This window comes from Martes martes, assembly GCF_963455335.1.
Source record: "Martes martes genome assembly, chromosome: X".
Lineage (NCBI taxonomy): Eukaryota > Metazoa > Chordata > Mammalia > Carnivora > Mustelidae > Martes > Martes martes.
In genome coordinates, this window is record NC_137897.1 from 109,556,401 (window position 1) to 109,580,591 (window position 24,191).

A 24,191-nucleotide genomic window follows, 5' to 3' on the forward strand; every position below is an offset into this window, starting at 1 on the left:
GTGCCAAAAACTATTTATCGATCAGCTGCAAGTGCACACAATACAATGTGCAATGTCATGTGCAAACATCCAAGAAAGAAGGCTGGTCACACACCTTAAGAAACATCTAATAGACGAGCAGACATGGGGAATGAATACAAGAATATTAGATAATCAGATTAATGATAAAGACTAACAGTGTGAGGCACCTGTCTAAGGGAGTATGTAACATTGTCGTCTAAGTTGTCCACATAAAAAGGCCCAAGATGGCAGAGAAGGGAGGGGATACTACATGCTTGAGTCATCAGGAATGACTTTACAGAAGGAAGAGTAATTTCATCTAAATCATGAACGATGGTTGAAGATCTGCGTGGAAGGGGAAATGGGGACCCAAGGAGTATTCCAGAGACAGGGAATGGCATGACCTAAGGCACACAGCCAGGTTAAGTACAACATATGCTCCGAAGACAGAGAGGCTTGACCAGATCAATGAGTTTTCATACACAGGGCACGGAGCGCTACATCCGGGTCCAGATCAACAGCGAGTGAGAATATGGAAGTGGTCGCAGAGTGCAGGAGAAACAGGAAGAAAAAGCAAGACTGCGGGCCAAGAGCCAAGGTAGGTGGCGAGTTACAGGTGGAGTTCAATGAGCTGTTAAAGGCCTGCATCTGCTGGGAAAGAAAAGACGAAAAAGATAATGTACTAGAAAATGGACAGAATTTGGTGACCGAAACCACGTGGAAGGGTCAAGCATGGGGGAGTCACCACAGATTTCAAGGCTCTGAATGTAGAAATCTAAAAGTACAGTGAGCTCAGAAACCCGTGCGAGAGAAGACAAGGAAGATGATGGGCTCTAAAGAAAGTTGAGTTGAGATGGTTATGACAACACCCAAGACGACACGTTCAGTAAACACCTAGAGAAGTAAAGTAGAAGCCCAAGTATTTGGACTGGAGAAGGGACTATGTGGGCCTGATAGGGGAGTAGGTGACAGCTTAGAAGATGGGACTATAGAGAAGGAGATAAAACAGGTCAAGGACTGAGCTACAGGGAGGCTCTGTATCCCGGCCAGGAGAAGCTCGGAGAAGCAGTATGGGGTCAGCAATTCAAGTAACTCCTGGGCAGCGGAGTAACCAGAACCCTAGTGAGCAATTCGAGCAACAGACAATAAAAGAGACTAAAGGGACAGATTTCTGTGGAGATGGTTCTGGCAAGATCGACTTCCTCAACAAGGCTCTAAAGGTTAAAGGAAAAAAAAAACAAGGCTCTGAAGGTTGAAGGAAAAAAAAAGAAAAGAAGAGGAGCACCTGATGGCGGTGGGGACTGAGAGTGAGAAGAAAGCAGAGACAACACCCTAAATTGGGATGGGCTGCGTGTGCACGTGAGTGAAGTAGGGAGCAGAGTTTGTGTAAAGGACAAATCAAGGACACAGCCATTCCCTGGGTCTCGAGCGACCAGCCGAAGAACACGAAGAACCAACACGAAGTCTGGAACTGACATTCTAAGGTCCTCTGCACCAAGAGCCAAAAAGCAAGGTGAGGCCGATCAATGTGGGGCTGGAGGGGCTGGGGAAAACAGCATATGGGAGGTGGCCCTTAAATCGGGTTTAATTATGAGTAAAATTTCTGTAAGGCCAAGAGGATTTCAGAGAGAATTCCAGATGTGGAAGCTGGCATGAGCACAGTAAGTGCGAGTGACACAAAGGGAGGAGCAACCAAGAGGAGCGGACGATTCCAGCTGGATGCGGGAGGGACAGTGGACACGGAGCACAGAGACACATGACAGGCCAACAGGGGTGAGCCTGAATGCCAGAGTCAGCTGCCCTTCATCCTCAGGGACTAGGAAACTATGAAAATATCTGAGTAAGAATATATAATGGGAGAAGGGGTGTTTTAACAAGATTAATTTGGGAGCATGGCAAGAGAGTGAAGGGGGAAGGGTGAGAGTCTGTGTGAAGTCACAGGACTTGGACTGGGATGGAATGGAAGGTTTAAGAAGACGGCAGCCGAATGAGAGCTATGACGAAAGGCAGGATCAACGGGGCAGAGTGACTAGACACAGAGCGAATGAGAAGAGAAGGGTCAGAGGTCATCGGGTGACTTAGGGAGCAAAACAAATGTGGCGCTGGTGACAAGAATAATGAAGAGAAGGGAGAAAAACATGGCCTGAAGGAGAAAATTCTAAGATCTGTCTTGGACACTAGAATTTAATATGACAGTGGGGACTCCATACGGAGCTAACAGGCGGCTCGAGGTAAGAGATTTCGCATAAGGGCAAAGTCAGTACCAGACACTACCAACGAGAGCCCTAGAAATTCGTGTTTAGAGAGACAGGCTGGAAGTGAAAAGCAGAAGGAAGACTCAGCCCCAGCGAAAAACGATAATTAGTGAGAAGTGAGAAGATGACACAAAATAAAAAGACACTAGGTTGCCAAGTAGGACAAAAAAAAAAAAAAAAAAAAGAGTCAAGATTGTGGACTACAGACAGAAACTCAGGGAGGGAAGTTTTAAGGAGGGGAGGACCGGTAGCGTTAACTGCGGCAGAGAAACAAGGAGGAGAACAAAAGCCAGCGTGACGGATTTGGCAAGGAGGTCAGCGCTCTCCTCCAGGCGAGCCAACGGACGTGACGACATGATGGGAAGACAGAGCACACGGGGCTAACTAACGTCCCAGGGGAGCCAGGAGCAGCGGGATGGAGGCAACACGCACCAAGCACTCATTAGAGAAGCCTGGAAGGCAAGGGAGGAACTGGACAGCCAGCTTGAGGGGACAAGAAGCATGGGGTCCCTTTACACTGGTGGGCAGACCTCTGAATTGGACCGCGGAGAAGCAGCAGGCTGGGAAGATGTAATGAGGTAGAAAGGGCTCTTAGAAGGAACAAAAGGGAAGTGAACGTTTGCACACGCGTGTACAGAAAGCCCCAGAACGGACCACGAACTCCTATCCGGTTACCTGGGCTTTCTGTAACGGCGCCATCCGGCAGCAGAGCACTGCAGTGCACTTCATGCAGATCTGCAAGAAAATGCTTTTGTAATTGTTAGAACTGGAGTCTTGACTAGAATTTAGTATGAGTGACAACGTGGAGCCATCGATGATTAATCCGTATTCTTGATGTTCTGTCCATGCTCTGGAAAAGAAAAACAATGCTGTAATTGTATCTCCTATATAGAAGATTAGAAGCCTGATTGTGTTTAAAACCACGAAGAGGAGGGTCCTGCGTAAGGGCCATCATCAGTCTGGTTCCCGAACCTATGAACAGTAGAGAAGCAACTGTCTCTAACAGTGGCACAAGCGAGACTTTTCCATGGCATCTTTTGAGACTCGAGCTGCCCATATAGATTCTAAGTTCTAAAAGATATAAAAACAATGGACATTTAGCAGCTGGTCTCTGTGTAAGAAACTCAAGGCGAACTGTGGAAATTACAGACCAATCAGTCAAACTCTGATATGAAGTCAAATCGCCAATCTGAAAACTTCCTAATAATATAAGAAAAAAGACAAAATGGCTTTGGGTATACAAATCACAGAAGAATTTTTTCTGAATGACAAAGCCTGTCAATAAACCTGGCTTCTCAAAAATGATGGAGAGCCTAAGAGACACAGTGTTCATTAAAAACTCCCGTACAATAATGATATATGTTCCTTAAATCAGTATCATTTTACACTGGATTAGTGGTTCTCAACCATAGCCTTCCCATTAGAATCATCTGGACAGCTTTAAAAAATTGCCCATGCCTGAGGTCTATTCCCAGACGAATTAAATCAAGAGTATCTTTGCCAGTGCTTGTTAATTTATAGGTTTATGTTTTAGGAAGCTCTGTAGGTGATACTCATGCATAGCCAGGACAACTAAGAGATATTAGGTGCCAGGAAAGACAAATAAAACAGGTGCCACTACTTAAGAAAAAATATGGGAGGGGCTCCTGGTCAAGTGACCAGGAGTCAAGTGACCCACTCTTGGTTTCGGCTCAAGTCATGAACTCAGGGTAGTGAGAGCAAACCCCATGTCTGGCTCTGCTCTCCCTCTCCAACCCCCCTCCCACCCCTGGCGTGCACGCTCTCTAAAATCAATCAATCAATCTTAAAAAAAAAAAAAACAGCAACCATAGGGCGGAAAACTTAGAACTGAGAAAATCCTCCCAATTAGCATTTCATTTTTTCATAATTAGGAAAAAATAGCGATTAATCAATCTTTCTTGGGGAATCTTGGATGCCATTGGAGCACCAGTGCAGTCGAAGTATTAGACACAGCACGATCTCATTACCGATTCAGTTGTCTAATTTTAGGCTTCCTGAAGCTTAAGGTTTAAGGGAATCTTGTTAAAACTCCTGAGACTTTTGTCCGAGTGTAGATTCGGACTCCCTAGGTTTGCGGTGGGACAGGAAATTCTGCGTTTCCAACAAGCTTCTAGTGATCAGGGCGCTGCTGACCAACAGACCAATAGACCGATAGCCTCATGGGCCTCCTCCTTCCTCATTCCACGTTCCCTTGCTGTATACTGACTCTGCGGTATTTTCTACTTGTCTATATTCTGCTTCATAATTTTAGAAGCATGTTTTATTCACTAATTCCTCATTCGCTTAATGTGCAGAGAACAGTGGCTCCCTAACAAATCCAGCAATATTTATAAGCATCAAGTCTAAGTAGGACACACAAGAAGAATGGGAAGAATCATTAACTCATCTTCCCTGGGAGAGCACAGAAGTATACGGGAGAGAATATATGCAACAAGCCAGATACTAAATGGCTAATAGCCCGAGGACCGAAATTGAAATGAAACTGGGCAGAACGAGGCAAGGGAAAAAAGGGTGCTGGGGTGCACTACGAAAGCAAGGTACAAAGGTCATTTGAGGCGTTCGCTGTGACCTCATTCTGAATGTAATGGAGAACCGTTCGTCTGGCAGAGGGCCTTGGGGATTCAAGGCACAAGCTGGTCAAAGGAAGCAGAAACATCAAAAGGGATTCTGGGTCTGATGCTTACTTACAGAATTTAAGGGAAGTCTGGGCCCAACTCCAAACAGATGAACCACAAGCGAGAATGTTCTGAGATGGTGAGTTCAGTTTTTCAGAAGCCCTGGCCTTTACAAAAGGGCCCCGGAGCCGCTGAATGGTGCTATGGACCAAACTGTGTCCCATGTCTCCCCTCCTTTCCGAGTCTATGATGAAGCTCTAACCCCCAGTGGGGCGGTGTCTGGAGATGGGGCCTGTGGGAGGTGGAGTCATGAGGGCGGAGCCCATGGCACGAGATGAGTGCCCTTGTAAGAAGAGACACGAGAACTTCATCTCTCTGTGCCGTGGAAAGACGCAGTGAGAAGGTAGCTTTCTATAAGCCAGGGAGAAGGTCCTCGCCGGAACTCGACTCCAGAAATAGAAGAAGTAAGTTTCTGTTGTTTGAGCCACCCATAACATTTTGTTATGTTAGCCAGAACGGGTTAAGACAAATGGACGAGTAAAATGTAATTTGGACTGCCTTTCTACATACCATTTGGCTAAGGGAAGGAAACATTTATGAGCAGCGATCATAAGACCGTGTTTGCTCTCACTGACGCCCAAGTGCCAGGAGGACAAGAGCTGGTTCAGAATGGGCCACAGCCTCATTGAGTGCGGGGAAGTCATTTGTAAAGCCTGTTTATGCACTAGACACGAGGGTCCCGAGAGAGCATAGTTGTTAAAAGCCTGGGCTCTGGAATTGGAAAGACTCGTTCCCCGCTCCCCCCTTACTAGCTGTGTGATCTTGAGTAAGTTACTGCATCTCTCTGAGCCTTACTATCTGTAAAGTGAAGAAAGTAAGACAGCCTTACTGGGTTGTGATGAAGACCAAGTGAGAATAATTACATAAAGTGCTAAATATGGTTCCTGAAACAAAAGGTATGCTCAAAAAAATGCAAAATACTTTCAGCTAGGGGTCTCTGGATTTAGTGTGGGGACATCCTGCGGCATTCCAGAAGAGGCAGTTGATTTGCTGAAGGCCATAGTAAATTCTAGAAACTGGTTTAGACAAGGCTAAGCCTTTGTCAGTGATCTCTGGGCATGGAATTATTATGCATCAGAGGCTTTTCTCGAGACCCTTACGTTCTACAAGTTCTTCCTAAGCAGCTCGTTGAAAGCAGAGTTGAAGTGGCCATGTTATTAACAGGTATCCCGTGCCCTTTGGGGTTCTGGGGCATGAAAATCTACAGAGAAAATGGCTCTAGGACCTCACATTACGGGGCGACTGTTACACAGACTGGGTTCCCTGCGTTCAATTTAAGAGGCCACGAGAAGGAGTGTTTTTTCTTGACACAGACCAGGCCAGGGTATCAGTGCTAAATCTCCAAACCCTAAACACGAAGGAACTGAACTACTTTTCTAAACCTCGAGAAATACACGATTTTCTTTTACATTAAAAGAGAGGCAAAGTGCCAAATAACCTCAAATGAGCCATCGGCCAAGTCCTCAGGGAAGATTTTAACCTACAAGGATAAAACACCTGCAAACAAAGAATGATCAATCATAGAAAACAGCCTTCCGCACGAACAGCCGGGATTTACATTTCTACCCATGCCTAAGTATAAGAAACCGATGCACTTTCTTACTTTTTAAGGCTTCTAGTACTTTTAGGAAAATCATGCAGCAACTTCTTACGATATTCTATCAACAATTCATGTAATCGATCTTCTTTCCTTTCACTTTCTTCGATGGTTTTGGTGGTCAGTTCCAAGAGCTCCGTGCTGGTCTGGAAGAGGCGGCACGCGTAGCAGGTGGATTTGGCCGTCTCCATCTTGTCGCCGGTGAGCACCCAGACTTTCAGACCTGCTGCATGCAGAGCTTCGATGGTCTCAGCTGCTTCATCTTGCAGCCTGGGCACAAAAGGAACCCTTGTTATCCTCAAAAATTCCTGACAGAGATGCTGCAAGAAGGCTTGCGAGAGTCGTCCTACAACCCACGGCAATTCTGGAGTCCTGATATGTTACCAGTTGGCTTCCCTACACACCCCCTACTCTTTCTGGGAGTGCGATTCCCGGCGTGGTCTGACTTACTAACGTGACTTTCAAGCAGGGAGGTTTGGAAAAGTTAATGACCTCTCCTTAGGTAACTGGTATCCAATGGCAGAATGGAGACTCCTCCCTCTTAGTTAAAATGTTCATCAACTCACCGCACATTCTCATTCACTGTCACTTTATTTCATTGAATTTTATATCTCAGCGTAGAAATACTTGACATGGTGCAAAACGGGAAGGGCATTCTAGTGCGGTGTCGAGGGACGTTAGTGAATCCCCCTTGCTGAGCAGCTTTGAGAATAGGAAAGCCAACCAGCCCCAGAGAGAATTTAAGCATAAATCCAAAAGGCACGGAGAGAATACTACTTTCTTTGAGCTCCCTTTGGTCAGGGAATGAGAAAGATACTAGACTAAATGAATCCCATTAAAATTTCAAAATCTTCCAATGTGGCTGAAAAAAAAATACATATATATATATATAGATAAAACTTTTTTTTGGGCTAAGTCTCATAAATTTGCATTTATAATTTCCCAAAAGCTCCTAAAATATTAAGAGTCTAAAATGTATTCTTTCAGACAGATCAATGCTAGAGCCCTCCAATCCCGTCTAGTGCAGCTCAGCCTGGAGAGTTAAAACAAATTATTTGAAAGTATGCAAAAACATGCTCTAGCCTGCTGAACCAGGCTCGAATGAGCTCTCACGTTGTTTGCTCTAACTCGAATTTCCTTTCTGTTCATTTCTGTCTGCCAAAATCTTATCAATTCTATCGGGCACCAGCTCAAAGGATGCCTCTAGCACAAAGCTCTCAATACATCATGAGACTTATGCAGATATTTGTGAAATAGGAAATTCAAGGTGTAAACATGCAAAAGATCTTCGAGATGACAGATTCATTCTTCTAAGCCACAAATATTTCACTTAAAAAAAATCATTCTCACGGATGGTTCAAAGTCTGGTCTAGCAACAGATCTGAATAGAAGATTTCAAAATTTGAGAATAAAATTACCAATCTGGACAGAAACCACTCTAAATGACTGGTCATTAAAATGACAAGAATATCATTTTGTAATTACTTGTCTTCCACTGCAGTAGCTCCAATTAAATTCATGTTTGTCTCAATATCATCAAAAACTTTTTCCATTTTTTCTTCTCTGTCTTGTAGGGCCATTTTTGCCTCTATGAGCTGTCTGTTAATTCTTTCATAATCATCTGGAGTGATTTCTTTGAAGGCTACACAAAGTGTCCGATATCCATCCTAGAAAGAAAGAAGATCTCTAGTTATCCAAGAAATTGGGAGAAAAATTCCACAGTCCCTTTAAATACCCTCATTTTACTGTACAAAAGCAATTCTGATATATGTTTAGCTGAAAAAAAACACTAACAGATTGCAAGTAAACAGGTAACATTCAATTAGGTTCAGAATAACAAAATACTAGCTCTTAAAGAAAAGAAAGCAGAACATAAATGAAAGATTCTTGAAAAGTCTTCAAGTCTGCAAATTCTGCACAGAAATTTGCTCCAGGATAATGTTTTACATTACAGTAAGGAAAACAGTATTACTAAATCCCCCAATATAAAAATAGACTGTAAAAAAGAAGCTAAAATTCATTTAAACATTTAAATAGAAATCCCATCAAACAGTCATCTTTAGCATTTCTAGAAGGATGTAGGCTCACCATGGCATTACGTTCCACATGGGCTTTCGTTAACTCAATTTCATGATTTTGCACCCTGGGGAAGACCGCTGAGTCTGCTCCTTTACAAAAGAGAAGGATGTCTCCTAAAATAAACAAAAAAACAAGGGCTCAACTTAGAATTTTAAGACTGGTATTGAGATTTTAATAACAGGAACTACTTTTTAAAAAGATTTTATTTATTTATTTGACAGAGAGAGATCACAAGTAGGCAGAGAGGCAGGCAGAGAGAGAGAGAGGAGGAAGCAGGCTCCCCGCTGAGCAGAGAGCCCAATTCGGGGCTCGATCCCAGCACTCTGGGATCACGACCTGAGCGGAAGGCAGAGGCTTTAACCCACTTAGCCACTCAGGCGCCCCTAATAACAGGAACTATTAAGATGGCCTCGCCCACTCAGCTACTGTGGATCCTGGGATGAGACATCTTGACCTTGACTCTTGCAGGACAATGCTCATTACCTCTGAAGACCAGCATGGACACAAATAAATCAAGAGCGTACAAGTTCCTCTGCTAAAATGTACTTCCTTTCAGGGAATCATGGGAGACTGTACTTATGTCAAGGAGCTCCTTCTGAATTCTCTTTGAAAACGTTGCCAAGCATGTTTTAAAGTGCACACATGGCATTCTACTGATGTCAAGACCAAACCCAAGCACAAATAAAATAAAAATCATTTTGAATGAACTACAGAGGTTGCTTTAAAAACAGTGGCTTGGGAGTTTGTACCGGAAACTTGAAAACAGCACTGTAGAGTGCTGGTGTAAGTGTGGCTGTCAGTCCATGCAACCAGCAAAGGAGTTGCTGTTGAGCATTAAGAAAGACACTTTATGGGGCACCTGGGTGGCTCAGTGGGTTAAAGCCTCTGCCTTCAGCTCAGGTCATGATCCCAGGGTCCTGGGATTGAGCCCCGCATCGGGCTCTGCTCAGCAGGGAGCCTGCTTCCTCCTCTCTCTCTGCCTACTTGTGATCTCTGTCAAATAAATAAATAAAAATCTTTTTAAAAAAGACACTTTACCCTTATAAAGCAAAATGCTGAGTTCAAGAAGTTAAAAAGAAGTGCAGCTGAGGTCAAGGCCCTTGGCAGACCACTTCCCCAGATGTCTCATCATTTGCAGAAGAATGCGTAAGTGCATACATACAGACAGGTAAGATCACCAAATATCTCAAATGTTAAGTGGTTTTCTCTTTTAATTTTCTCTCACACATCCACAGTGTGTTTAAAAGCCACAGGACAAATTTGGCATTCACAGAATGAAATCAATTTCATGACCTGGCAGTCACATCGCAAAGTATGAATAAAGGGGGAAACGTTCCCTCAAGGGTCTGTTTGTATCTACGCATTCTCACAATAAGGAATCTGGGACAGATTTAACACTAAAAGTGGGGCGCCTGGGTGGCTCAGGGGGTTAAGCCTCTGCCTTCGGCTCAGGTCATGATCTCGGGGTCCTGGGATCGAGTCCCACATTGGGTTCTCTGCTCAGCGGGGAGCCTGCTTCCCCCCCTACCCCGCCTCTCTGCCTACTTGTGATCTCTGTCTGTCAAATAAAGAAATAAAATCTAAAAAAAAAAAAAACACTAAACGGTAAGTTACTAGTATATAAATCAAGGAAAATTTGAAAAACCACGTAGAGACAAACAGTCACAGTCTCTCTCTCTCTCTCTCCGTGTCTGTCTGTCTGCCTGTCTGTCTCTCTCTCTCTCTCACACACACACACACACACACACACACACACGCACACAGAGGCATCTGGGAGCCCACAAATAAGGCAGGAGTGCTCCCCTACAGCTCTTGTTCTATCCAAGCAGAAGGTATGTCAGCTACCATGGCTCCTTCAAAGGATGCGGGGGGAACCCTGGGATGATGGTACCAGTTCCAGTGCCAAGGGCAAGCTTCCCCACTTGATCAAACAAAGAGCCCAGCATGCTGGAGTGAAGCTACCACATCCTTTCCCAGCAATCTGGTCCTTAGTCATCCCTAGCCTGCCTGCTCCCTGGGAGTATAAAGCAGCGAGGAGTAAGGAAGGGAAGCACAGAGAGCCAGCAACTCTCCATACTCAAGAATTCTACTGCTAGTTAATCTCAAACCATCCCATTGTACTGGGCTGCTGCATGTAGACATTACTGGTGATTCGTCAGTACCACGAATTATGAAAAAGTCACCCTTTTAGTTTCTGCCTGGACACTCAGACTGAAGAATAGAGTTCAGTTTCCGAGAAAATGCATACACTGTCATATGAGGGCTCTGCCCCTGACAATTTGGCAAACTGAACATACATGCTTATATAAGTACATTAACGCGTACACAGAAGTTACTGCTTCGCATGACTTTAAGGTAGTCATCCATTACTACATGAGATGTTTTCCTTCCTTAAAATAACTGATCAACATGCAAATATACAAATGGAAAAAGAGAAAAAGTCAAGTTTTTATTTAAAAATGTATACCTCCAGGCGCCTGGGTGGCTCAATGGGTTAAAACCTCTGCTTTTGGCCCGGGTCATGATCTCAGGGTCCTGGGATCGAGCCCCGCATCGGGCTCTCTGCTCAGCAGGGAGCCTGCTTCCCTCTCTCTCTCTCTCTGCCTGCCTCTCTGTCTACTTGTGATCTCTGACAAATAAATAAATAAAATCTTTAAAAAAAATGTATACCTCCTTGAGTCTTCACAATGACACTCATACGACGACGGACAGCATCGAAGTTTAAGGTGTGAAGAAGTTCATACCTTTATGAGGAGAAAAATGAGAAAGAGAAAATACCTAAGCCACACTGGGGAAAAATAACCCACCACAGAAACATCCTGAATAGAATTCTCCCCTTCTGGTAAGGGTTGTTGGCTGAGGGCACAGCTGTCGCTTTCCACTGGGACTCTGACATTTTTCTGCGCTTAGAACGTGGTGTCAGAGGATGCCAGCGTTGGTTAAGGGATATCTATATCCTCCCATTAGATGACTGCAAATGATGAGGACAGAGTGACGACATAGGACTGGCAGACAAAGAGCTGGCCAGACAAGCCATTTCTGGAGGGGTCTAGAAATAGTCCCACGTTGCCAATTATTTTAATCGTCGATGGGGTGCTCACTATGGGTCGAGCACAATGCTAGGTACTGGTAAACAGACACGACTCTGCCTGAGTTCCTTCCCTCAAGAGGCTCATTGTGTGATAAGGGAGGTGGAAGGTAATGAGAGGACCACGTCTCAATCAGCCATACGCTGTGATAAAGGAACTCACAGGGGAGATGTGAGAGCCCAGAAAGAAGATATCTGAAGGAGGGCTTCCTGGAAGAGGTAGTGCCTCGGCTGTGGTCTGCAGGAGTGACACGACGAAAAAAGGGTGGCATGGCACGGTGAGTAGAGAGAAAGGCACGTGCAGAAATAGTTCACTGAAGCTTGAAATCTAGTTGGTGGGGGCCCAGCCAGAGGGGTAAGCAAGGGCCGGGAGCTGAGACCATTGTGGTCCATTTCAGAGATTTGGAATTTTATCCTACGAGCAACAGGAAGACACTGCAGGGTTCAGACAGCAGAATGCTACGAGCAGATTTGTACTGGGCTGATCAATCAGATGAAAGAAGGCAGAAGCGTACAAATAGAGTTAATTATTACCAAACCATGGGGAAATATTTTTTGAAAATGAGTAACCTGGACGCAAGTAGTTGACCTAAGAATATTTACTATGAAGCCTGTTTTTGATGGGAGTGAGCAGGTCACCGTTTCTGGGAGGTGTGAAGATTTACATGGAGCGTATCATTTGGTGTCGACCAGATGGGGGCACTGTTGTGAACTGGCTAGAATCTGGACTCTAATCATGATCCGGTTCCTGGCAGTCAGGCCAGAAAGCCTTTGCCTGGCTTTTAAGCATCACTTCCCTAAGGGGTCCATTCCCCAAACACATCTACACATATTACAGGTTTCTGAGATGGGTCTCCTGAGAGGCTAGGGGCCAGAATAGAAGTCAGATAAGATAATTACATTTCAAGTTCAGATGAAGGAATTCAAATTAATCACAGGCCCTAATTAAAATCTGCTATTAAGCCAAGGCAGTTTTCTTCGTTGGGCTCTCTGTAGGGGGAAAAAAAAAGGATCCAAAACACTGCTGCCTCAGGGTACTTGCCCTGGGGCTCACACTTGAGTGGGGGAGAATAAGACAAAGCTTCTGACACCAAAGCTGCCAGGACTGGTTGAGCCTGCCATCCCAGAGTGACTGGCTGGGTTCTGGACAGCGGAAGGTTTCATACAAGTTCATGGGTTTTTTTCTTACAGCATGTGCTGGAGACCTAACATTAGCATCTGTGTTTCCGAAAGAAAGTCCAGGCAGACTCTCATTCGGGTTCTTGGACCCACATGTGAACCAAACAGAAATAATTTCCACCTCAAGTCCCAGTTTCTACCACTCTAGAAAAAGGTCTTCTACTCCAGCTACGTTTACATAAAACTCCAACCCGGAAAGCAGAGTCTTATCCATTTATAGATGAAAGAAGTTTTCTTCGCGGCCCTTCCGAAACCCACCCAAGGCTGACTGTGGGGTTAAGACGTCACAAACATCAAACACGCCGCACTACTTACTCTTCTATTTCTTTTCTTTGGTTCTCTACTCTCATATGGCCGTTCCGAATTCCTACAAATGTGAACCCATACCTGTCAAAAAGCAACAAAAAGACCTTTGTGGATCTCTAAGGAATGATTAATTTTCCCTTGCAGTGGGGCACACCTGCTTATTGTTTTCTTCTCTTTTGTGTGAAAAAAAAAAAGCCCAACACAAAACAGTCTATAACTATACTTCCCTTTACTGGCTGAGAGGACAGGAAAGAGGAAGTCAAAGCCCAGTCACGACTTGTAATCAAGAGGCAATTTGTAATTCCAATTCTGTAGCAGACACATCGGGTGACCTTTTAGCCACTTAATCATCTCAGGCCTCAAGGGTAATACAGGACTGTCGGTTACAAAGTGACGTCAAAACTGCTGAGAGCGCTTCAGAAATAGCATGTGTTGTACAGAAAGTGGCCACTGTTGCAGAATTTCCAGAATATAATATGAACATTTGGTCTTCCGGTTGGTATTTATCAATAGTAATGCAAGTCACATCTACGCATTGCTATTTTCTTTTTGGTCTTAATTGGCTAGGTTTGGGAAATTTTTAAATTTTTCACAAACTTTCAGATAAAGCATTTTGGCTTTTTATAAAAGAATATTTATAAGATAAGGTTATTGGAGAAGAGGAAAAAACAACTCTAGTCCTCCTGTGACTTCCTGTTCTCAGGAGAAGTACAAGCAGTGCTTACTCCTTTTTTTTTTTTTTTTTAAACTCTTCAAAATCGCTCAAGTACTTCTCTCCAACTTACCTCAGGGTTTTTAAGACAGCCTTCTTGAGGTATGACTGATATACAAAGAACTAAACCTATTCAACGTGAGGAATTTGAGAAGTTTGGACACGTGCAAACACCTGTGAGATCATTACCACAAGCAAGGTAAGAGACCTATCCAACCACTCTCGAAGCTTCCGTGGGTCCCACCGGTGTTCTGTTGTTTGTGGTAAAGTGCACTTAAAACGAGCTCTACCCTCTTACGAAACTCTGAAGTGCAAACCACTGTGTTGTTAACGACGGGTACAATGCTGTATGGCACGTCTCCAGAATTTATTCGCCCAGCCTAACAGAAGTGCTTACTTTTTAGCTCCTTTCACCAAAGCGATCTCATCTGGTGAGGAGGACATGTAAGTTAACGCAGCTGATTCCGTAGGCCCATCAACAGCATCATTTGCTTTAACTTCTACAGTGTGACATAAGCACAAGGCACGCAGAAAGAGCTCTTCTCGGTTCTGTTGAACGGTAACAGAAAAATGACTCTATTATTTTCCCTTTGATCACCCGGTAGTCAGTGAACAGAGAGAAGGTATTAATGTGAGAAAATGTTATAACCTCCAGCAAACCGAGTAGCCGAAATTTCTAAACCCCTAATACTCAGATGAGCTCTATATCCTCCCTTGTACCTGACAGCATCCCGGGTCTCAGCTAACATACCCTAGGGGCTGTGTTCGCTCATTCAGGCTACTGTGCTGCCACCGAATACTAAATCGGTGAATTCTTTATGGCCTGAAAGAGTTCATTCAGTATCTAATTCACAATCTGGCGATAGCTCAGGTGCAGGGAGACTTGGGTTCATTTAATGTCTAGACACTCCTGGGACTTGAATGACTGGAAAAGACTTCACTCTTGGAGCAGCTCATATTTTTAAAGACAAAGCATCAAGAATTACGATCCGATAGACAGGCAAGTGAAATTTTTGCCCTAAAGCCATTTTCCACATCCCTCCCTATTTATAAATTCTGCTTATTAACGATCTCTGGAGGTGTTAGTGAAAAGCAGGGAAGCTGAAGTCAAAAAAGCAAAGGGTTATTCCAAAGTCGGTGTCATGCATTCCGAGCTCTTATTTCTACTACGCGAAGTTAGCACATGCACACATAGATGGATCTCTCCGGGGAAAATGTAATTCGGAAAATGCCACCTTATCTGCTTTGTCAAAATACGTTAAGGGTCCATCAGTCTGCGAGAGGCCATCAGTGTCCTGTGCTGCACCTCTGTATTTGTGTCCATCTATGCAGCACTCAATGAATTCCATGCTATTTTCCGTGAGCGTTCCAGTCTTGTCTGTGAATATATAATCCACCTAAAAACAAGGACACAAACAGAGGCAGTGTTACCTCCTCCGGCGTGATTAAGTTTGCGTTAGGCTGTAAGGCGGGGCTCTTCTCCTATCCGTAGCAGAGCACGGTCTCTAAGACTCCTCGTCACATGTCAGGTTAATTACAAAAGCACGACTACCAAAAGAGCGGCAAATGAGTAAGAACTTTTTTTAATTAAAAAAAATTTAAGTAAACTCCACACCACATGTGGGGTTCAAACTCACAATGCCAAATTCAAGAGCCGCAGGCTCCACTGACTGAGCCAGCCAGACGCCCTCAAACAAGTATGTTTTTTTTTAAGATTTTATTTATTTATTTGACAGGCAGAGAGAGCAGGAAGCAGGCTCCCCGAGGAGCGGAGAGCCCGATGCGGGGCTCGATCCCAGGACCCTGGGATCATGACCTGAGCCGAAGGCAGAGGCTTTAACCCACTGAGCCACCCAGGTGCCCCTCAAACAAGTATTTTTAAAGGCAGTGAAACAGCATCACATGTCCAAGGGAGACGCGCTCAAATACAGAAGATTAATAGGAAAGAAAAATGTGGCTATTTTATCAAACTAAGAAACTTTCAGTTTATTATCTATTTTGATGTAAAGAAGTTCTAAAATAGGGGCACCTGGGTGGCTCAGTGGGTTAAAGCCTCTGCCTTCGGCTCAGGTCATGATCCCAGGGTTCTGGGATTGAGCCCCGCATCGGGTTCTCTGCTCAGCAGGAAGCCTGCTTCCCCTCCTCGCTCTGCCTGCCTCTCTGCCTACTTGTGATCTCTCTCTGTCAAATAAAGAAATAAAATCTTAAAAAAAAAAGAAGTTCTAAAATAAAAGTCCATTTTCCAAGTGGGAAGTAAGAATAGACTGATCCCTTTTACACACACACACGCACACACACAAACACACACACACACACAGAAAAAATATTTGAGAGGAACTTAAATTAACTGCGATGTAACAAAGCTTTTCCTTGAAAAGTAAAATTTTTAATGAATATACTGGATTGAAGTAAATTGCACTGTGTTATACACCGCGCATCGCTTCTCGGCCTTTTGGCTAAGATCAAGTGTTATACACCGCAGATGGAATCAAAGAGTATGGATGGTTAGGGAAAATAATAATATCAAGTTACTTAATTAGGAGACACAGGAAGTCTTTAATGTTCAAAAACGTAATTGAAGTTTCTTTCCACACACTGTGTATATTTTTAGATACTCCTGAAAAAAGTTTCCAAGTTAAAAAAAAGAGTTTATAATAATAGGTTAAAATATAAGCAAAAAAAAGTATAATATAAGCATTCTTTCATAAATAATGGAAAAAGTAAGCGATGAAATAAATTTTCCATCCCAAATAAACCATTTTGAGCATTTCCATTTTATCTCAGTTTTTATCTCTTCTATTTATAACATCTGGCTTTTGGAAACCCACAATTTTATCCTCCTTTTTGGCAATTTATGCTTAAATAGTTAAAATTATGGGCTGACAGGAACAAGCATAAGCACAAGATGAAGGTTTTCATTATGTAAGGGAGAAAGAGATGAACTCCCGCTTTCTAATTATTTTTCAAAGCTTTTCACGGTAGCAGCACTGGCACAAATATAGCATTTCAATCTTCCTTTTTTTGCTCTGTTAACCGGCCAAGTTTGAATTCTCCCTTTAAATTAATTCAAGTGCTATTATTCCTGTATCGTCTAGATTTTTCCAGTTCAAATAAAACTCTCTGGGACTCTTTTTCTGATCAAAATTATTTACCGTCATTTTCCCCCTGAAGGTTCTCCCGGGTTACTGCGCCTCCTACATTTGGATCAGCATTAACCCACTTAGAAATCTTAGAAAGCACCAAAGGTGGTAGTTTAAAAAAATACATTGGGCAATTGTTTTCCTACGCAGAATGTTCTGTGCAGTATGGATCTGTGTAGAACTGATCTCGTAGGTATAAGGCCAAGAAACTATACCCTGACACGGTCAGTATCAAATTGTAGTGTGCATCACTCTCACTCGGAGGGCTTGTTAAAACTCCGATTGCTGGCCTCTGTTTCCCCAGTTTCTGAATCAGCGCTCTAGGGCAGCGCTAGGTAACGGACATTTCTAATTAAGTTCCTAGGTGATGCTAATGCTGCTGGTCCAGGGATTGTACTTTAAGAACCACTGCTCTAATACACGCCCTGTACTCGGCCAAGGGGGAGGAGAGGATCGGCTGTTACTAAAAAGAAGAGGACTAAAGAGTGAGAGGCTGCCTGCTTGCCCAACTTACAATAGCCTCTTCCCCTCTAGTGGCAGGTCTGAGGCTGCTGGAAAGGCACTTCTCTATAAGCAAGCTGAAACTCATCATTTTATGGATGCAAAGCCTAAAACGAGACAGCTGTTCTAGGGTGGAAAGAGCCCTGAATTAAGTTCATGAACATATGGAAATGCCTATTTTGTAGGTCAAAAATTTCATACCATTCAACTTAATGGAACATTCGCTCTGGTGTCTTGGCTTCACCACCTACTAACTTTGTGACCTTGGGAAATTCTCATGTCTGTAAACTTTAAATATTAATCTGAAATAACCAAGCCTGCTGCACAAGGCTGTAAAGACTGGAAAAGAAAGTACAATAATGTTTACAAACTATAAGGTATTAGATAGATGCTGATAGTCATTGCGGTTGCCTTGACCAAAATCACAGTACTGGACTCTTTCTATCATCTCACATGCCCTATTTTTTCTGATCAATTATGGTCACACTGCTATAGTTAGGTATGATATGTATGTTTCCCTAACTGAATGGTGAACAACTTGAGGGTTTCATGTATACTTTGTAATAGTAACCTCAGTACCATCAACATATTCTTGATATATAGCGTAAGTTTAATACATAACAGGGGGACTGAATTACTGGAATCAGAGTATATACCCAGATACACCATTAGGCGTCGCTGCAAGACCTGAAGGAGTTATAAAGCAGGAGGCTACCCCAAACTATTTTCAAGATGGGTTGAAACCATTTGGTTGCCTAAAAGACTGATGCCTGATCATAAAAGACTCCATTCTTTTCCAACCGAACAGTCTACTTCCTTTTTTCTACAGATTTACTTATTTTGGGGGTCGGGGGAGAAAGAGCAAGCTCGAGAGCATGCACACAAGTGGGAGGGGCAGAGGGCGAGGGGAGAGAGATTTGGGACAACCTGGAGTTCACGACCTGAGCCAAAACCAAGAGTCGGTTGCTCAACCGACTGTGCCACCCAGCTGCTCTTACTTCTTTTTGTTTCTCAAGTCAAACACTGTCCTAAATGTATCTTCCCATTTTTTAAATATCAGTGTGGGTCATTTTTCGTAAAGTAGGCTCCATGCCCAGCACGGAGTCCAATGCGGGGTCCAAACCCATGACCCCGAGATCAAGACCTGAGCCAAGACCAAGAGTTGGCCATTCAACTGACTAAGCCATCCAGGCGCCCCTCAACGTGGGTCATTTTAAAAGAGATTCAGCAAGTATTTGCAACGGTATCAATGGGACCTAATTGACACTGCTTTTTTGTAACATAAAAAGTCATACAGATCTGAAATTATGACTCATCAAGGAGGGAGCTGGTTACACTCAATTTTGTGCGTACTGGTCCACTGAATAGTAAATGGCCTAGGGAACTATTTCAAGACTTCTTTGCATTTTCATTCAGGTAGTTTCCACACATATAAGCTGATAATGAAGGCAAGTTGTTTTTACACCATATAAATGAAAGTGGCGGTCTGGCTATTAACTTAGTGCTTTGACTAAATGACAGTCACAGCCAGAAAGGCAGGTTTTGGTAGGGAAAAGAAGTGGTGGCTGAAATGAAAACTCCAGTCTCTTTTCACTGATCAAATTTACCAGATCATTACCCACAGCTCTACTTTGCTTTCTGCAGTGTGAATACAGCCTGAATGATAGGAATAAGATTACCTTCCACCAGGTAATATGGAATCTGCTGATGTGGGGGTCTGGAAGGTGTAAGAATCTCATTGAGTGGCACCTGCCTTAGATATCCTGCCTGTCTCTAGACAGCATCAGGAGTCGCATGCGGCATAATGGCCGCTCTATTTGCGGTGTCCTGGGGCTATGGCCACACTCACCCTTGGGTAGGTGAACCACGCACTGCATCTAGATTAGGTAGATTTACTCAACTAAATCACCTGTCAGGGAAAGTTCACCAGAGGTGGCTTGTAACTCAGTTTTCTTTTTTTTTTATGCAGTAATGCTGTAATCAATGCTTTTTATTGGGACCAGAGTAGTTCTATTCAGACAGCTCTGTTCCTGGATGAAAAGTGGTTTACAAAGGCTAAGTAAGGTCAGCTGTGGCAGCTGAAGTCACCTTCAAAAGAATCTTCTGGGAACAATATCTAAGGGAAAAAAGCATTTGTTCATTCAATTCTTGTTCTATCCTTGGTGACTCAGTATCTCTGTGGGATGCAGATTCCACAGTCTGGGATCCTGGAGTCATGCTGTCAGCTCTCAACAAAACTGGTATCTGGAGTGTCCTTTCCCCCTTGTGCCTGTGGTTGTTAAGATGGTACTTCGGTCTAGGCACGGCTGGGTGAAGAACAGAAAGAGTGGGGGCCGTGGGGGGCTACATTCGGGAGGAGGCTTTTGAGGTGTAGATGCAACTTGGCACCATTTAAAACAAGTGTGAGGCCCTGTTCCAGCCGCACAGTTCCATTAACCGAATTTGCATCTCCCAGTCATAGAAATGACATTTCCACAGCCTTGACATTCTAAATATCATGAGAGTTAAATGAAAGCCAAAAAATTCCCCCAGCCTGTGAAGAGCATTACGTGACACACAGTACATCCAGACAAAGGGAAGAACTTTCTCAAAACTGATGAGAAAATCACCTACAAAGTCACCATTTGAAGAATTATAGCTAGACCATACCACACTGGGAACAAACGCACCTGCCTTAGAAATGAGGCCACAGCCTGGGCTGCACTGGTACACGAAGCAAAGAGCATTCTGAGGAGCACGTGCCCTCACATTCTGACTTCATTTAAATTCCTGCCCTGGAGTTAGCAACTCTGCTTGCTAGGAATGTATTCTGTCTGATCAGAAATGTACCAAGACAACATCAACAGGACAACTCTGGTCAATGCTGCTTATGGAACAAAACACAGTCATAGAACAGCTTTACTGACTACCCCAGAGTCTATCCCCAACTGGTAACAGACTCGGAGGAAGACCAACTACCTGTGTCTGCTCCAAAGCAACAGCCCGTAATCTAACAACATCGCCAGGTGAGTTGTAAAGAAAATTTCCATCACATTCAAATTTAATATATAAAGTGGGCTACTCCTCGAAAATGCCAACATGAAATGGTCACATACATTGGTAAGCCAGAGTATAAGAACAGATATGTTCAATACATTAACTTATTTCAAGTAAAAATGCATTCTAACCTGACCAAGTTCTTCATTAAGGTCTGATGTGTTAACCAGGGCTCCTTCATCAATTTCTTCATCATAAAAGTCCTTATCCCATGAAATGAAGAAGGAGCCCAAGAATTTCTGCATTTCTACAGTGACATACATGGATACAGGTATGATGAAGTTGAACAGAACCATAAATGACAGGAAGTCAGTGAACATCTTCAAAACCTAAAACAAAAGAAACAGTTTGCGCTGATTAGATACACAGTTCTAGCCAACAAGTACAAGATAAAGACCCAGTTAACTTTTCTTTTTATTTCAATGCTAAAAGCACTGCTATTGCTATGAAGTTCCTAATGATACTAGCCCGTTGGCCAAAGTTCTCATCACAGTATGTGAAAAGAACATTTAAAAACATCCTCAATTTTATCATTATACTTCAGTAAATGTACCTCTTAACTTAAACACTTTTTCACTTCCTTAAATTCTCTGCCTTCCCCCAGTACGAACACAGGATCGAATTTTCTGGGTAGGCATGTATTTATGACATATCACAAGCTCATGTATTGTCACAGAGATTCTTGGGTATAGCCAGAGATGTATAACCAGACATTCTTTTTTTTTTTTTTTTAAGATTTTATTTATTTATTTGACAGAGATCACAAGTAGGTAGAGAGGCAGGCAGAGAGAGAGGGGGAAGCAGGCTCCCTGCTGAGCAGAGAGCCTGATGTGGGGCTTGATCCCAGGACCCTGGGATCACGACCCGAGCCCAAGGCAGAGGCTTTAACCCCCTGGGCCACCCAGGCGCCCCACCAGACATTCTTGATCAGCTGTTTCAAACTCTTTAACTAAAGAGCTAAAAATAAGCACAGACACCTAAAGTAAAAGAAAAAAATCCTATAAAACTTCTTACATGTCTAACAGTTTGGGGCTACCATACAACCTGAGAAAACTTGGAAGCCAACAAAAGGTATCATCATCTGAATAACATTTCAATAAAGGGTGGCTCGGTCACAAAGGCCTAGAGTTAAAATTTTTAGCAAGAGTTAAAAGTTGCAGCATAAAACCGATTACCTTCAACGATTCCCGCTCTTTCTGAGTCTTTTGGTTATACCAAGGCTCATCGTTATACGGGGTACTTTGCCAAACGTACTTTAGAGTAGTGCATACTGCAGCTTTGGTCAGTAACAGAAATAAATACACAATCAGGAAGGCATTAATGGATCTGAAAAAGAAGATATTACGGATTTAAAAACGATATAATTATTTAAGATATCAACCATGTAAAAATTAAGCCATTCAGTTTCCTAAAACCTCTCCTGTGGACGATGGGTAAGCACAGCTATCACTGCAGAAGCCTAATTCTCAGCTGGTAAAGTGGAAAAGCCAGCCCTGACCTCCTGACCTGTTTGCTGGTCACCAATGCTCCCCAAAGTGCGGTGGCTGACTAGCTTAATGCACTTACAAAAAAAAAAAAAAGAAGGATCCTATAAAGTGACAGGAGACACACACATGCATAGACCGTACCTACTCACCCCTTAAAGAAAGAGTCGGTTGTTTCCATTTCCCTAAATCCTAAGGGTTTGCAGTAGAGGGTGGGGGAGTCAGTGTGAAATCCTCAAACTTAGTGTGGACTCCTCTGATCTGCAAGTAGGGCTATGGAGAGGGCGACACTGATACATGGGATATCCATGGCAACAACAGTGAGGTCCATGCTTGAACAATGGGCTTGAAGCTCTAGCAGGAGACTATTACCTACGTTGTTGAACTTCCTTACATACAGCAACTAGAGGACCCCAAACCGCTATCCCGCAGCAAAAGGGAGCAAAATTCTAATTCAACTAGACTTTGCCCTTGAAGAGCTACATGAGCTTAGGTAAGTCACCCGGCTCGGAGATCACTGCTTCCTGTGCAAGGCAGACAGGCTAACAGGAGTCCTGTCACGGAGCTGCTCAGAGGATTAAATGAAATCAGACACACAAATCACTGAGCACAATTCTGGAACCTAAGTGCTCAATGTGGTAGCTGCTATTGTAATGGATGTTGTTTTTTTGTTACGGCTGTTACTCGGAATTACCGAAAACTAACTATATCACAGTTCAATCGCTACCAAAGAGATCATGGTGCACACTAACTTTTCAACAGCAGAACGCTTCTGAGATTTCCCTTGGTAGTTCAAAGCCATTTTGGTTTCCATCCCAGTGTAAACAGCAACTCCTAAGGCATAAAAGAAGACAGTGAAAACTAGGTCACAAGTATGACCACCAGCCAACTTCCCACCAAGCTGTATCTTAACCTGAGTCTAGTCACCAGCTGACGCATCATTTATAATTTTCATTCTACGTACTTTATTGTCATATTTAGAGTTAGTTTATTCACCATCTTATAAAGTCCTAACACCTAAAAACAGGCTTAGACTGAGTGGCAAGTATCTGCCATGTCCAATTTGTAACATGCACTATTTATGCACAGGATTTACAAAGCATATTTCTGATAAGGAGATCTTAAAAACTGTTCACCATATATCTTCTTGGTATTTTTTAGTGTAGCTCCTTTCAACAAGAGATTCTCAGGTCCCAGAGACCTAAATGAAAAATGAACACAGCTTATCCAAACAGCCCCAAAAATATAGCATCATCAACTCTGGGGACATATTTTGCCCTAACACACATCTATCTCCAAGGGGCTCAGAATGTATCTTTCCACTTATATCATATGCTTACACCCCAGGATGAGCTGAAAGATCTTTCCCTCTGAACCTCCTTGAGGGTACAGCACAGTTGGAAGCAGAGCATAAGAGTCGCCAGCAACACGCAGAGGTAAAGGGGGGGGCACACAGATAAAAGGATTCTGATTCACAGACGGCAAGAGCGGTACAGAGTGGCAGACAGAAAGAAAAGGTGACAAAAGACTGGGAAAGCAGCCATCAAGGTGGAAAGACACACTGACATATTTATTTTTTATTTATTTTTTAAGATTTTATTTATTTATTTGACAGACAGAGATCACAAGTAGGCAGAGAAGCAGGCAGAGAGAGAGGAGGAAGCAGGCTCCCTGCTGAGCAAAGCCCGAAGCGGGGCTTGATCCCAGGACCCTGGGATCATGACCTGAGCTGAAGGCAGAGGCTTTAACCCACTGAGCCACCCAGGCGCCCCCACACTGACATATTTAGAGTGTAAACCCGCCTTTGGGGCAATCACTGGGCGGCCAGCGTTTAAATTCCTTTTGAGCATGGCTATAAAGGCCAAGTGGAAAAATTGAGGTAATTAACTGGATGATAGAAGAGGGAAGAAACAGCCCTTTTTATTTGAATTGGTTCATTATAAATGATTAGCCTTTCATTTTCTTTCAGTCCAGGTAATTCTCTCAGCTTTTCACCTATTGCCTTATCCCTCACTTACTCTCCTTTAGCCACCACTCTCCAGGTGCACCCCCAATACAGTCTGCCACTGCACAACCAGAACAGATGTGGGCCCCCCAGAGCCCAGAGCTCTGCGATTT

At 43.4% G+C, this 24,191-nt stretch overlaps 1 protein-coding gene across 2 annotated transcripts in view; it reads right to left on the reverse strand.

The window, feature by feature from the left end:
* ATP11C (ATPase phospholipid transporting 11C (ATP11C blood group)) overlaps window positions 1-24,191 on the reverse strand; it is a 179,926-nt gene that overhangs the window by 42,675 nt on the left and 113,060 nt on the right. For both annotated transcript variants that reach the window (XM_080795248.1, XM_080795249.1), the window contains exons 9-20: window positions 23,210-23,274; window positions 22,826-22,907; window positions 21,765-21,915; window positions 20,721-20,918; window positions 15,148-15,309; window positions 14,310-14,461; window positions 13,210-13,281; window positions 11,298-11,371; window positions 8,637-8,740; window positions 8,034-8,215; window positions 6,555-6,818; window positions 2,931-3,105 (exon numbers count right to left, since the gene is read on the reverse strand). In XM_080795248.1, coding sequence (XP_080651374.1) covers window positions 2,931-3,105; window positions 6,555-6,818; window positions 8,034-8,215; window positions 8,637-8,740; window positions 11,298-11,371; window positions 13,210-13,281; window positions 14,310-14,461; window positions 15,148-15,309; window positions 20,721-20,918; window positions 21,765-21,915; window positions 22,826-22,907; window positions 23,210-23,274 — 1,681 coding nt within the window. The remainder of the gene's footprint in view (window positions 1-2,930; window positions 3,106-6,554; window positions 6,819-8,033; window positions 8,216-8,636; window positions 8,741-11,297; window positions 11,372-13,209; window positions 13,282-14,309; window positions 14,462-15,147; window positions 15,310-20,720; window positions 20,919-21,764; window positions 21,916-22,825; window positions 22,908-23,209; window positions 23,275-24,191) is intronic.